Source organism: Anas platyrhynchos, chromosome 1 (genome assembly GCF_047663525.1).
Source record: "Anas platyrhynchos isolate ZD024472 breed Pekin duck chromosome 1, IASCAAS_PekinDuck_T2T, whole genome shotgun sequence".
Taxonomy (NCBI): Eukaryota; Metazoa; Chordata; class Aves; order Anseriformes; family Anatidae; genus Anas; species Anas platyrhynchos.
Window position 1 is genome coordinate 131,473,451 of NC_092587.1, and position 15,377 is coordinate 131,488,827.

Consider the following 15,377-nt stretch of genomic DNA (forward strand, 5'->3'; position numbering starts at 1 on the left):
TTTACTTCCCTATGTAAGTGAAGTTTAGAACTATTTGCCAGAATTTTTTACTTCATTTTTTCTTCTTCCCTGTTATATACAGTCATTTGTTTAACTTAGGATACACTCCAGCCTGACCCCTGCATTTAGGAAAGCTATATATTGGCATAATCTAATTAAAAGAAATTGGTCATCAAGAACTTCAAAAACATTCAATCAAACAGACAAAAAATTGTGGAGATTTTGAAAGACAATTACAGAGGCCATAACAACAGTTCCAAATAAATGAATTCTTAATTCAATAATATGTTTATTTTTCAACTTACAGCAAGAGGGCAACAAGCAGTATATTTAAATATAGACTTCAATGCGCTTACCTGAAGGTCCATGGCACTGTTTCTCTCTTTTTAAGTAGTACTGTTACCTTATCCTTAAGTATATGTTACCTACTACTGTAGACAGATATTTCTGACAAAAGTATGCTGATTATAAAGGATAAAAAAATCCTGAAGACGTTCTGAAAGCCTATCATTTTTTGCTAATTCAGTAGCAGCAGTTAAAATAAAAGCATCCTAAACTTAGATGTGCTTGTGTCAATATACAGATGCTTTACACTGAAACGGCTATTTAGCCTCTCAGAGGAACAGACTATACCAATATAAAGCAATTTATACCAATATATCCAGGCCATTCTTGAGATGCTTTCTCCTTAATTAGGTTGCAGCAGTAAAAATGATCAAACATCCAGCTGCGGACAAGCCCTTGGGTCTACTTCTGTCAACATTAAGGCCACTGTTTATCTAACATGGTATCTAGTTTGAAAGGTAGACTAACTAACATACATTCTTGACCTGTTTTGTTCAAATAAACACCTCTTATCCATTGTCTAGGATGACACTGAGATGCTTGTACCTCTTAACTATGTCTACAGGCTTTAAAAAAATTAACTACCCCATTCAAACCCCTCACTAAAATGCCAGCCCAATGACTTCAAAATATCAGACCCAATGTAGATTAATTTAAGCATATTTACATTTGAAAATAAACAAAGTTGACATTTAACACATCTAAAGTTAACACAGTTAACGTGTAACCTATTTAAGCAATGTTATACCTATTTGAATGCATCTACATTAGATGCCTCAAACAGTTTAAAATAAAATAACAGAAGTTAGCCTGGATCACTATTACTCTGCAAGTTTAGTCTTCTCAAACCACAGCAACAATGGGCTATCTTTTTTATTAGAAAATTGTTTTGCAGATATAGACTCATTGCGCATGCATTATAGTGCCATGCAGAAACGGAAGTCTTGAGCACACTGTAGCCTGAAATCTGTCAGATGAAGTCTTTGGGAAAACGTTTAACTTTTTCAATGTGTTCCTCTTGCACTAACATTTAGCAACTGCAGATTTTTCAGCTTTCCCCAAAGCAGAAATTTGTTTTAAAAAAAAATGCATTAAAGACACTCCTTATCTACTAAATCCCACAGCAATTAATATAAATATTGTATCAGTTTTAAATATGGCTCTGCAATGTAACAGTTATATTAATAGCACAGATAACGGTAATTTCAATGCTGCTTAAAATGCTCCAATTATCAACCTCTGGTAATTTTGCTAATTACTTCCAAATCTTTATTTCCCATATCATGAAGCTTTAAAAAAAAAAAAAAAAAAGGACCAAAGGGCCACTTACCAGTAGTTCTTCTTGTTGCTGATGGTCAACTGAGCAGATATACAGCTGCAGTGATTTTAATTTCAAAACACTTGAATGCACAGGGATTCTGAAAACTTCATTAAATATTAACGGAGTTTGGAATTCCAAAGCTCTAGAGCAGTAAGTGGTCGGTGTGCCTGACTCAAGCGGTGGCAAATAAACTCTCACGTGACTGGAACAGCAAAACAGACAAATAGCATAGTTCAAAGAAAGCTATCTTCAGGTACTTCTCACTTCTGAAAGTTAAGCTAAGCAAAATCATCAGTGTAACTTCTGTATTAAGGATCTACTTCGGGATCTCTTTGCTACAGGAATTTGCTTTGTATTCTTAACACAGAAGAGCAAAACTGATTTGGAAACCCCATCTTTGTCTAACTAAACCCCACTTTTTTCTAAGTTGGTGCTTAAGCACAGGCACCAAGTGCCACTTGAGATGCCCTGAGGTATCTAAGGCATCTACATGGGGCTTGCAAGTATGACATAGAATCTACAGGAGAACTACAGCCTTCTTGAGCAGCAGCAGCTGGAGGCCAGGTGCTACGCTATGACATTTCAAGTGGAAACATATGCCTATGTTTAAGCAACTGAATTGCCCCTCCATTTCTTCCCTACATCCACTAAGCCCCTTTAACCCCCTCGCCCCCTCCCTTGAGAAATTCAGCACAAAAGGACGGCAAAGATTAAGATTTTTTAAGATTTGCCATCTTAAAAAAATATATACATCTGATACCATCTCATTTTGGACTCCAAGCCAAAATCAAAATCCACAACCATTTTAACCTGACAGAAGGGAACATACCTACTTGAAGAAGTGCTTCTACGTTCTGCCTAGCCCCTGCAATATACCACATCTCTTGCTATACCTTCCCTTGTGCCAGTTCATGCAACTGCATTGTGAACCAGGCTAGAAAACTCATCTGGGTTAAAAAGGTAACCTAGAAAAAAACAGCTCATTTAAAAAAAAAAAATCCAGCTCAGAGGCTCACCGTAATTGACTACACCACTGCCTGTACTCCTATGCCACCACAAGAGACAGTGGCAGACAAGGAAGTGGTTAGAGGACAATTGGAAGAGCTCACTATGATGGAGTCATAGCACTGGAGCATGGAGCACCAGTTAGCTAAACTGGCCCATGCTGTAAAAAGGGAGTGAACCAGCTGCTCTGCTCACCACCTGCTGCAGGTAGCCTCCCCAGTGCCACCCCAGTAATTCAGATTCAGTGAACATACAGAAGCATGGAGGAACTCATTAGACCAGCTAAAACTTTCTTCTAGTCTTGCCAAGATTAACTTTTTTTTTTTTTCAAGTCAGTCAAGTAACTGATTTACCCTGCAGCCACACAATTTATAGATTCCAGCCTAAGCAGCTAACTAAGAAGGAACAGAAGTGCCTTTTTTAGTGTCACTTAGAGGCTTGGTTGCCTTGATGACAAGTGTCCAATGAATCCTCTGGAGTCATTCTTTTCCTTGGTGACTACATTTGCTTTTATTTAGATGCCTTTTTTTTGTGTATTTTTTTTTTTCTAATCACAAGGAAACATGGTTGAGCACTACTCACATTTTTTCTCTCTACGATGCCCTTGTACCAATATTGAAAACAAAGCAAAAGCCTGCCACTAATGCATTGACCTACATGAAAAGGTTCCACTAGAGGTTTGCAGGGTTTGCAAGGTCAACTTTCTGAACAAAGACCAACTCATTCAGCAAAATGCACATTAGTTGAACAGCTCCCACTTAGTGGGCTATTTTACAACACAACAATATTGCCACACCTCCATTTTCCAGTTTTCAAACAACTTCTCTGAGATAAAGATCAACAATTTTCATATTTCTTTAAAATCTATTAAGACACATATGACTACATCAGACTGCGTTTTACAGCAACATTGCCACTGTTTAAGAACCACTAAACAAACAAAACAATATTCTACATGATGCGATACGTAATTTGAAGCATTACCACAGGCAGCCAGAAGTTAAAAAAAATAAAAATATGGTTGTTTGTACTGATTCTCAGCTAGTTGTTATGTTAAAATTATTTTGGAAGGTGTTTCATAGATACTCCAGGAGAATTGGCACAGCCACAAAAACTTGCAGTTGTCCTATTTTGATATTTATTATTATAAATAAATATAAAAAGTAGATAAAAGCAGGGTTTTTTGTCAAAAAACTTTTTTTTTCTTACTGATTACTATGTATGTTACATTAGCTATTTAAGAAAGTTACACTAAGCTTATTCTGGGACACATCACAGATAACCTGTAGAGAAGTTTTACAGGAAATAATATTCCTGGAATAAAGCAAAACATTGTTTATTTTCTTTGGCCAGAATGCATGCAGTGATAGAAGAATGATTTTTATGTTTTTGAATTATTTTTCCTGTAAATAATCAGCACAAGAAAATGTGTCATTAGAGACTACATTTGCTACCTCACCACTAACTAGGACAGAGAGAGGTTCCATAAAAAGGATGCCTTGTGTCCACAAAATGAACCCTTTCCCCACATAAACTAGAACATGCTAGCTTATACCTGAGTAATGGCTTAATTTTGCATGAAGTAAACAAATTTATAGCACTTAAGATTACTGCACAAGATAAGCAACGATCAGGTTTTTGGTGTAAAGTATGCTTACATTTTGCAGTTTTCTTTAACAACTAGGCTAGAGAAGTTCTTCAGCTGTAATACATGGACTAAGAGACATTCGCTTCCACTGTCATGCCTGGAAAATAAATTTCTGGTGTTAGTCACCAAGCATCAATACTTTCCCTAAGAAATACAGGTGAAAGATTCGGAAGATTTTAAGAAAGCAAAAGCACCTTTTTCAGTTAAATGAAGCTCTAACAGAAATCAGTTTGAATCAAAAGCATTTAAAGATACCACACTCAGAACCATAAAAGATTAGCTACAGTAACAAATTTATCACAACTATGGGAATTAAACATTATTCAATTCAAAAAGATATTCCCTAGTGTGACTCTTCGTAGTGAAAATAGATTCCATGTTTTAAACTCTTATACCAGATGCATACGTATGTGAGTGACATATCAGTTACACTAAGCCAGTCAGTCTGCATTGGATTAATGAAAATAAAAAAAAAATATATATATATTCTTATCTTCCATACCAGTATGGATTTTGAAATAGAACTATCACAACTTGTTGAAATTTGAAAACTGCCAGCAGCCTTGGGAATTATTTTTTCCCAAGGGTAGAGAAGATTCTGGAGGTCTGTCTAAGCCAGGAAAACCTGTCTTGCACTGCTATAATCTGCTCTTCCACGCAGTACTCCCACTACTAACAATAGTTTGTCCTAGGCACAGGATTTCAAAGCTGTATTTGGGAGCTTTATTTTTATCTCTCTTCACCTTCTCTTCTTCCAGATCCTCATTTATCTGGAAAATGTCAGATCTCACACACTGAGATGTATCCTTACAACCATACTCACAATGAAAATGCTACTGGAAGAAGTAACAAAAGTCCTTTCACCAGCCAGCATTTAAAGGACACCAAATGAACAGTGGTTGGGACACATCCCCAGCAGGAAGTGGCATGTTGACTGTCCTGTACATCCACTAGACTTTGGCTTTCAGTTCAAAAGCTTCTTAAAGCTATCCAGTGGTCCAGTTTATTAAGAAGCTTAAAACCAGAACGAAGAAAACTAGTGAGCAATGTCTGTTGAACTGACATGGATAAAGTAAAGTAGCACTACTTACAGAAATCCAACATGTATTTGTGGATCTTCATTACTGGCAATATCAACATAAACAGGCTCTTCCATATCTTCATTCCTGCACAAACAGAAAGTACTGTAAACTACATGATGACCTATGCTGTTAGAACATAATGAATTCAACGTTTATTCTGTGATCTGTCGATATAAGCAACTGTTTGGTACAGGAGGGACTGAGATACCTATTTAAAAACACACAGAACAGAAGCAGCAATTTAAGAAATTAAGCTTTTAGAATAACACTTTCAAAATGCTTATGTTAGTTTCTCTTTAGAATCATCAACACCTTAACTTCTTCTCAGTTACTGCTTACTAATTTAGAACTGTATAAAATATCTTTACCCTCCTTCAACAACTTGTCCAACCTATCCATGTTTAGATTTTCAGCAATCCATGTATTTTTTCCTTTCATCGTAGGAAAACTTACACTTTTAATCATATGCTTCCCAGAACTCTATGTCTTACTCAGTATATTTTCATTTTGTTATAGATGGTTGAAATAAAAATACTGATTTACAACTAACAAATGAGAAAACTCTTTCAAGGGAGAAGTATTGGGTGCTAAAATATTAGAGAAAATGAAGTAAAAGGGACAACTGTGAGGATGACAGTGGAACTGCATGTAAAAAGCTTCTTTGGTCGAATATGTACAATCTAATATTCTTATGATACTTGGAATCATCTATTTTGAAAGCATATTCAGAAATTTACAGTCAATTCTTTCAGACCGTGTGGCAGAACAGGAATATTTCCAGCTTACTAAGCATTTATACACCTGACCTTTTGCTTAAAGCTTCAAACACGCCACTGTCACTAGCCAGTGAATGATCTGAGAGACATGCTGAAACTCGCCTGGCTCTCCTCTCCGATCTTCGACCACTGTCTCCTCGCAGAGTTACAGCTATCATGGAAAAAAAAGAGAGACAATATCAGCTCAAAGTAATCTCTTAACAACTAAATAAGAAACATCTATCATATCAAAACGAGTCCCAAAAAAGTTGGAACAAATGCAATGCATTGCTTTGTCATCTGACTTTAAATTAAAAGACTAGGATACAATGGACCAGAGATTTTCTGTGGAAGAATTAAGGAAGGAAGTTTGTGGCTAATTTCTCTATGACATAAGCCAATCTCGTTGTTATTACAGTGCTCTTCTAGTGGAATAATCACTCCTGGGAAGAACATTTATTCAGCATATGTACACATGGCATCCTAAACTTCTAAGATTTACCTACTGAACATACAATAGTTTTAAAATAAACAGAGACTAATTCTTTTAAGAAGTTATCAGATAACAAAGTAAGGTTTTGTTGTCATTGGCTTCCTAATATGAAGTTTCAAAGCATACTGTTTATACCATCTCATAATAGCAGCTTTTATTTACAGCCTGAGAGGCACTTTCCATCTCACTGACTGCTGTTTTTTCAAATTCTTTAATACTTTTGAATAACTTTGGCAGGGGGAAGGAGTAGTCAACCCCCTTTTACACCTTTTCCCTGAACCACCAGCAACACCATTAACAGGGCTTCAATCCCTTTCATGTGCTAAGTGACATTACACATCGCGTTTTGCAAATGTAAGCAGGTATAGAAGGTACAAATTCTTCAAGGTATGTGCACAAGTGATAATGCTTAAGAACTGCACAAGTAAGATTTCAACACCTTGATGAAAGGTCGACTTTAATTCTTTCATGTCCTAGAGAGAACCATTAAATGCACTTAGGGCAGTGTCTTTTACCACCTTTTCACCCTCTTTTGCTTAAGGCTTAATGTTTGTCCTCCAAGCAGAAAAGCAACGACAAAGAGGGGACACTTCAGAAGTGGGGAAAGCATCACATTTACTTCTACCCATGCTCATGATCTCAAACAGACATCCTGGAAGTACTTGAAGTTTTAGCAGACTGCGTTTGGAGTGACAGCAGCGCGGTGCACATCACGCTAGAAGCAAGCATATGCTGATGTTTCCAGCTTACTACCACTACTGACAAGAGGTGTCTTACTCTCAGTTACAATTCAAGTACCTCTGTTACGTATTATCTTAAGGCATTTTAAGCACCCAAACTCTGCCACCTGACCAGCAAGTTTCCTTCAGCACAGTGCCAGCATGCAGCCTGAGCCCCACCTGCAGCGCCCAGATGAGGGATGGACAGCGAGCCCTCACTCTGCATGGGATGTGAATAACCTCCCACGTGAGCCCCAGGCAGGCAGCACGTTAGGCCTTGAAGCTTGATAAAAATCCCTCAAATGAACACATCTGTGCTGCTGCTGTCAATAGGAGCATTTGGCTGTAACCTACAGCAGGACTGCCAGGCAGGATGCTCTGAGCCTGGCAGTCCTGCACCAGCTTGAGATAGGACCTTTCTATCGGGCCACCAGCAGCACAACGCCCCAGAAGATGTTCAAAACAGTCACAGGGCCCTGTTCGAAGCTGAGACTCCTGGATGTCTGCAGAGCCAGTTCTCTGTGCTTCTGGATCAATACGCAGCCCTGTGGCCCTCCCCTCCAAATTCAGCAATGGATTTAGCCACCTCCAGCTCTGCAGGACAGCTATCTGCTGACTAGAACATCCCAACCTGTATTTGATTCTGTATCTGGAGAAAGAGCCATCCCTTCCTCCACCCTCCCATAATCTCATTTTCATTGTCTAGCATGTGCCACTGTGCCATATAATTCATGTCATCCTCCCCACAAATGAGAGCCAAGTTGCAACTAACACAGAAAACCAGAAGACTGCATTTGAACCATACTCTCCTCCACAGCATTTGTGCAAAGTGGTGGCTTTAAATTTTTTTGAAAAAACTTTTCATTTGGTGAGCCAACCTCCATGACTGCTGTTACTGCCAGTTAAGCAGAATGAAAACTAGTGCTCTGTAAGGACAGTTATCAGTATGGAAGAGTTTCCCCAATCACTTTGCATCACTGGAGAAAGGCTGACAAAATGTATAATTTTTATATGCAGGTCCGTCTACATTTTTTGCCCTAATTGCACCAAATTACACTAGGATGACTTCTTTTCATAAATAAGCCTTTGGCTCACCCTGCTATATGAACACTTTGCACAGATGTAGGAGATGAAAGAGTAGGTTGTAGTATGAGTGGACCTCATGGACTCTCTCCTTTGGAGGCTGATGTTCCCAATTTGCCTGGAAGGAAAAACTGTCGTGACGCACCAACACAATGTCATGAAAAACTGACGTGTTACAGCTCTGTTGGAACATGACAACGATTTGGCCACTGCCTGCAGGCCAGGGAAGCATCTGATAACATCTGGACAATCCCACAGAGCTCAGGAGAGATGCAAACGCCAGAACATGGCTTGACTAGAAGAAGGAATCAGCAAGAAGAACTTGTAAAGAAAGAGAAGCAGCAGCAGACTTCAGTTTAAACAGAGCAAGATTTACCACAATTAGAGACCTCCTAATGCAGGAAGCTGAAGACTTGCTTAAAAATAAAGTTTCTAAAATAGACAATTACCTTTCAAATCAGTGAACAAAACATATGGTTTTGAATTTCCAGAACTACTAGGTGCCAAAGCCTGACAAACATAAAACAGGCCTGATGAAAAGAATTTTCTCAGCTGTCATGAGTTCAAAAAGTGAACTTCAAAGGAAATTTTGGTGTCCAGTATTTCATTAGCAAAAAAACACATGAATAAATCTCAAGCATGTTTCACAGGCGTAGGAGACTACAAATACTGCATGTCAGCTCAAAATGCACTAATACACTCTCATAAAAACTAAATCAGAGCCACAAACAGACCTTACCTACCATGATGCGGTCAGGCGTTACAATGATGTAATAAAGCTGAAGCTTGCAGAAAACTTTTTCCACGTATTTAACTGCAGCCATGAATATATTGTTTAGTTGACATAGCAAAAAATTAATTATGCCATAATGATTAAACAGATACAGCACTGTATCAAACAAAACCAAATGTAGCAACATCTCCTTTTTCCTTCACATGCAACTCAGAAAAGAAACACTTCACACACAAAAACACACTGGGAATTACAAGCAAAACCAGCACAATAAGTAATTTCAGGTTCACTTACAGTGCATTTTTCTGTTGTGCCGCATGAGAAACAAGACAAAATGAAAAGCACACAGTGATCAATCATCTTTTAGATCCACGACAATATTTTGCAAACGAGATTATTTAGGCATTAAAGGAAACTTAACATTCAAAAGATTATTTTAGGACAGAGAAGAAGATACAGAGAGATTATAGAGTCCAATGTTATCTTAACATGTTTCCTTCCACTTCCAGCTTTGCAAGGACAATGGATGTAACCCCTCAGGCATCTTCCCTCCATTCACACATCCTAACAAAATTTATAACATGTCCCCAAAAAGGTGCAAAACAAGAAAACAGCAGATCAGCAAGTGAACATCAGAAATACAGTTCCTGGAGAACTCTTGAACATGCTTGAGTACTACTTCGGTGCAAGGTATATGTAATGTACTGAGCATTACCCTTGGGACCCTCAGAAATTGCAAAATTGCCTATTTTATTTGATAGAGGAACTGGTGAAAAATTTGTCTGAGATGACACTTACTGTTTTTCCAGTGTTGCATTATGCTACCAGACCATAGGGTGGCAGCAACAAAGCATACAGCATAGTAATTTAGTGAAAACCAAAACCCCCCAAAATACCTGGGGGTTCACAAAGTGGCGTATGAGTTTGATGCTTCATCAAATTTTTCAACAGTAGAAAACCAAAGTAACTTTGAAACGTTCAACTGGTACTTGCAAACAATTACTTTATAACTGCAAGCCCACCAACTAGGGAACACCAAGCTCAAAGTAGTCATAATTCCTGCCAAAAAACAGAATGGTTGAATGGATTTTTCCTAAGCAATTGTTTTAAAAACCAAATATTTAAAAAAGAGAACCTCCAAAAAGACCAACTGGCTACCTTTCAATCACACACTCAAAAAGCAACAGAAAGCACTCTATGTTGTACGCAGAGAAAAGTTGTAAACCCTGAACTAGGAGCTGAACCTGGACACCACAGTAGTGACAAAGAAGTATCACAGGCATGTTTAGAAAAACCTGAAATGCACAGGAACATTACAGAAAATAGAGAAAAGGAGAACAGAAAGAGGACCTTGACCCTTATCCTATTGCTCCCAAGGCCCACAGATCAGGCCTTCACTTCTAGGAAACACACATGAGCTATAAATGAACTACTAACATAGTTTTCACTTACCACAATGGGTGAAGACATGCTGTGGTCTGATCTGAGGTTTAAAGAAAGCCTCAGGAAGCCTCTCCACGGCACTAATTTAAGCACAAACTTACATGCTGGTCTCTGGAATTCTGTTTATTTTGGTCAGAATACTGCAATATGGGACCAAGACGTGTTTATGTCTAGTAAATGTGAATTCTGCAGCAGTATCTTCTGGCAGTGTTAGTTGCGTTAAGGAAAATAGGTAAGTCTACGCTCGAATGCTGCTTGAACAATACAGGCTTGTTAGCACGGCAGGGACATTTTTCTTTTTAAAAATAGCTGAAACTTTTTCCTTATGTACTGTCAATGTTCCTTTTCATTATCTCTTGACAAACAAGATGTAGTAGAACGATATATTCCCTGCTTATATTTCATATTAACCCTGATACTCCAATCCCTGAGTGTAGTATTATGTGCATTTGCTAACACAAAATTACAGATACAGACATAGGATGTGAATTACAACATTCAATATTAAAATATCCTATAAAAGCCTTTCTCTACTGTAATGGTTCTATTAGAAATGCAAGTATGCCAACATAAAAAAAAAATATTACAAGGAAAGAGTATTCCTTTTCATTTTACATCAGCTCTTTCTTCAACTGATTGATTAAAACAGGAAAATACTTTTATTATTATTTTTTAAGGTTTCTGTTTCCACTTTTGATCTCTCATATTCAAGATTCCAACACACTCTTATCTACAGAGCCTCAGAAGCTTCCACCACTGCAAGCTGAAATAAGTCCATCCACTTCACATTGAAGCACAAAAAGAAAACTAACGGTGTGTGCTGTGGTTAACTGAGGCAGCTCCTCTGCGATCACCGAGAACAGGTTCAGAGATGATGAAAACAAAAACAAATCACTCAAGTGGATGCCTAGCTCCTCACATACCCACAGCAAAAAATGCTTCTCAGTTACTGAAGCACTGACTCATGAGCGTAGCCCATCATGAACTCAACACTGCCGTGCCACTGTGGTTTCTGCTCCATCGCACAGCTCACTGACGCGAATCTGGTATCAGGGTGGGTGTGAATCCAGCACAGAGCCAAACAGCCTTCAAGCACTATCACAGCTGCATCATCACCTTCTGCCCACCCCAGCACATTTTCATTTATTTAATGAAACCCATCAACTGGTTTTGCATTGCTTGAAATTAACAGAATAATGGCAACATGAGCAGAAACAAGGCCTCACAAGTGATTAAACCGTGTGCGGTTTTACCAATTCCTGACCAAGACCAACAGAAAGTTCATTTTCCATTCCCTTTCTTCTGTCCAATTCACCACTGCTTTAAAATCTATTTGCAAAGACTTCTCTACTCTCACCTCTGCCCTACATCAAAACTTTTTTTGTTGGTTTTGTTTCATTTTAGGGGACATCAAAGGAGGTTCACATCTTCTTTTTAAACATTTAACATCCACCATGCAATTTTTAACTGATGTAAGTAAAACGAAACTGAGAAACAATCTCTACTGTGGTGGTACCATTAGATTTGTGTGCTATCTTCTATGACAAAGTGACAAAAGAATCACGTCCAGCAACTCACCTCCGCTAGGCTGCACAGCAGTCAGCTGTGGGCCCATTTCTCGCACTCCTTCGCTGTCCACAGCGTAAGCAGATATCTGAGATGAACTTGTTCCTTGCGTATCATCGTCACCCAGCGCTGCAGACTGAGCCCTGAGCATTTCCAGGGCTCCTATGCTTGCCATCTCCTCAAAACCTTCTGACATCTGAGCCAGCGGAGAATCTCGAGAAGCGGAGAGAAATGGGGTGTCCAGAGGCGAGCTCGGAGGGGACAACGATGACAAGGAGGACCGTGATGACAGGGATGCCAGGGACTGCGGAGTATCCAGAGACCTCCGCTGCTTATTGAAATTCGAGTGTCCGATGGGATCAACATATGGCACGTCCTTCGTCAGAGACTCAAAGGGAATGATGTCAAAGCGCAAATGCTGCCCGTAGTCTGTAACGCTGTCCGACTTGTCGTACTGCGGGAGGCCGTAGATGTCCGTGAAGCTGACCGAGCTGAGGGAGCCTCTGCTGGAGGCCAGGGAACCTCGGCTGGAGGCCAGGGAACCCCTGCTGCTGCCAGAGGACATTGTGAGGGTGCTTGCTGAGAGACTAAGGGAGGCAAAAGGAAAAGGAAACAAAAAAAGGTCCATTCGAATACTGTCAGAAACACCAGTGTGGACATAAAACATCAACCCAGTTAACATAAGCAGTTTTACATTCATTCAGCACATGACACTGAGAAATGTTTTGGCAGTTTAGGGTCTAACTCATGTTTCTTGCCCTAGTCTCAAGCACAGACGTGACTGGAACAGTGCAAGTGACAACCAAATCAGGGCCACGTGCCTGAAGACAAAGAGAGCAACAGGACAGGTCTATTCCTTCCTCCAACTTGCAACCAGCCATAATGCAGCAGAAAAGAGGAGAGAGGAGGGTTTGGATCAGTGGACCCAATATAAAGCCAGGAATAGTAGATTACCATGATCCAGCCTGAATTGGTGTTAATGATGGATCACAGAGGTATCAGGGAGAAGCAGCAAGAAGGGATTTGGAAAGACAGCACTAACAGAAAAAAAAAGTGCTGCACAAGTCTCATCCTTACAGTTTTTTCAAGTGCAAAATAAAAACAACTTCAGTATGAATCCCATTTCAGTTTCTTCTACTATTCTCAGATGGCTAGGGAGAAGACAGCATAAGTGATGGACAGAGATGAAGCGAGGCACAGCAGGAACTGAGCTTTTGATGTCGGCATGGTGTTGAGCTGAGGAATCCCCGAGAGCTGCACCAAAAAAGGCAGCTGCGAGTGTGAATATGCAAAACATTCTGGGCTTCTATGTGGGTCTTAGCACGTTCTCATATTTAAATGGCGAAATTCTGTCATCTCACCAGGGATCAAAAACCCTTCCTTTAGAAAAGGTATCAGGATACTAAACCCCACAGAACTTAAAAGAATGTTATCTACATATAAAGTAGAACTATAACAATTTTACAGTGTTCCTCAACTAGGTATCTCCTTTTTGTAAAATAAGTGAACGTATAAAATAAAATACCCAAATATATGGAATAATCTAGCCCAAATAGCCATTACTAACACTTTACAGAACTCCATCCAAATCATCACATTCCACAGATCAAACAATACACTTAGTAAAATTCAATTTACTTGGCACACATACACCAAAAGTATTAAACGGTAAAACTTACATTACTAACATTCTTCTCTGCTGCAGTTAAACTTCAAAACCTGTTCCTTTTGCACAACTTACCTTTTTAACTGGGAGTGTAAATATGAGGTTAAACGTGTAGCTTCTTCTAGTTGCATAAGCAAACAATTTCTCTTTTCCTGTAACAGTATCCTATAATTAAACAGATACATATTAGTATTTTTCTTTATTACAGCAGTACTCAAGAAGTGCTAGGAGCTTTCCAAGTACAGAAAAATGCCATTGCATTGCAGTTTAGAATACAAAAAGAAGTTTCACTGTTTAATGAAAAGTTTTAATTTACACAGCTCATATGCAGCAATGGAAATTCCAGCAAGAACACAGGAACTGAGACTAGCAGAATTCCCAGACAAGAAAAGTAATTGAGGCACAGTATAAGAGTCACGATGTTGTAAATACACAACAGCTATTGTCAAAATCATAAAAAGTCCTAGGTAAAAGCATTAAACTTGACAAGATTTTTCTTTCCTTGTATCAATGCGATTGTGCCAGTGAAATACAGAAAGCTACTATGACTAGTTGCCCTGGCAGGAAAAAAAATCCGAATAGCCCTATTATCCAAGCTTCCAAATTTCAAAGATAAAAAGAAAAATTTTGGAGAATAGTTGTTAAGCAGTTACCATAAAAGTAAGCTTTAGGGTCTAATTCTATCTGATTCGCATATGTTTACATAGCACTGTATTTAGGAGACAATATAGCATTCTGAATACTAAGCTATGGCAGAAATCTCTCACTGAAACTTATTTTTTGCACATTCTAATAACAAGTAGCTGAATTACTCAGCACCACCGCCCCAACACAGAAGGGAACATATCTATAACGCTGTCAGTCTCAAATGCCTGTAAGATATCTTCAATGCTCTACTTTGAGATTATTAAAACTTTGAAGAATACATTCTTCTGATAACACGCTTACACTTTCCCTGAATCTAGAATTACAGGCATTCCTGGTGCTTTATCCTTCCAAGCCCAATCACTAAATTTCAACATAAAATCAGGGTAGTAATCTGTTTCGTGTTATATATAGTAACATTTGGAGCAGGGAAGCTATTTCTCTAGCTCTGTGTTCACAAGATGGTTAGAAATAGGGATTCTGACAGTCTGGAGAAAGCAGATCAAACATTTCAGATCAGTGCATCAGACCTTCCCCTACTGCAGGCAGCTGCTAGAATTCAACATGTTAATGGTCAGGATAGAAAAATATAAATAAAAGGGAGCCCTTTTGGATAAAACAAACTGGCAACATTAGTTTCAATAAACTGTGGATGGTTAAGATATGAAAAAATACGTCTTTGTTAACAGTGAAAACATAAATCTCTCAATTTCCTTGGCTTCCAACTCCATTAATTCACATGTTGGCAAGGGACTGCAGCACTGTGCTCCAGCTACCCCCACCGCCCTCTGGGGAGGTTCCCCTCACTGCAACCACACAGCAGAAGCTGCACACCAAAGTGTGCACGGCATCAAAGCATTTCTCCTTTTTTTG

At 38.9% G+C, this 15,377-nt stretch overlaps 1 protein-coding gene across 5 annotated transcripts in view; it reads right to left on the reverse strand.

Annotated features, from left to right (window-relative positions):
* The window catches only part of WWC3 (WWC family member 3), a 99,747-nt gene that overhangs the window by 11,387 nt on the left and 72,983 nt on the right, over positions 1 to 15,377 (reverse strand). For 3 of the 5 annotated variants that reach the window (XM_038173030.2, XM_038173031.2, XM_072029560.1), the window contains exons 10-15: positions 13,935 to 14,024; positions 12,206 to 12,780; positions 6,208 to 6,328; positions 5,411 to 5,485; positions 4,330 to 4,416; positions 1,676 to 1,868 (exon numbers count right to left, since the gene is read on the reverse strand). In XM_038173030.2, coding sequence (XP_038028958.2) covers positions 1,676 to 1,868; positions 4,330 to 4,416; positions 5,411 to 5,485; positions 6,208 to 6,328; positions 12,206 to 12,780; positions 13,935 to 14,024 — 1,141 coding nt within the window. The remainder of the gene's footprint in view (positions 1 to 1,675; positions 1,869 to 4,329; positions 4,417 to 5,410; positions 5,486 to 6,207; positions 6,329 to 12,205; positions 12,781 to 13,934; positions 14,025 to 15,377) is intronic. The other 2 variants (XM_072029553.1, XM_038173032.2) reach the window with 1 other exon arrangement.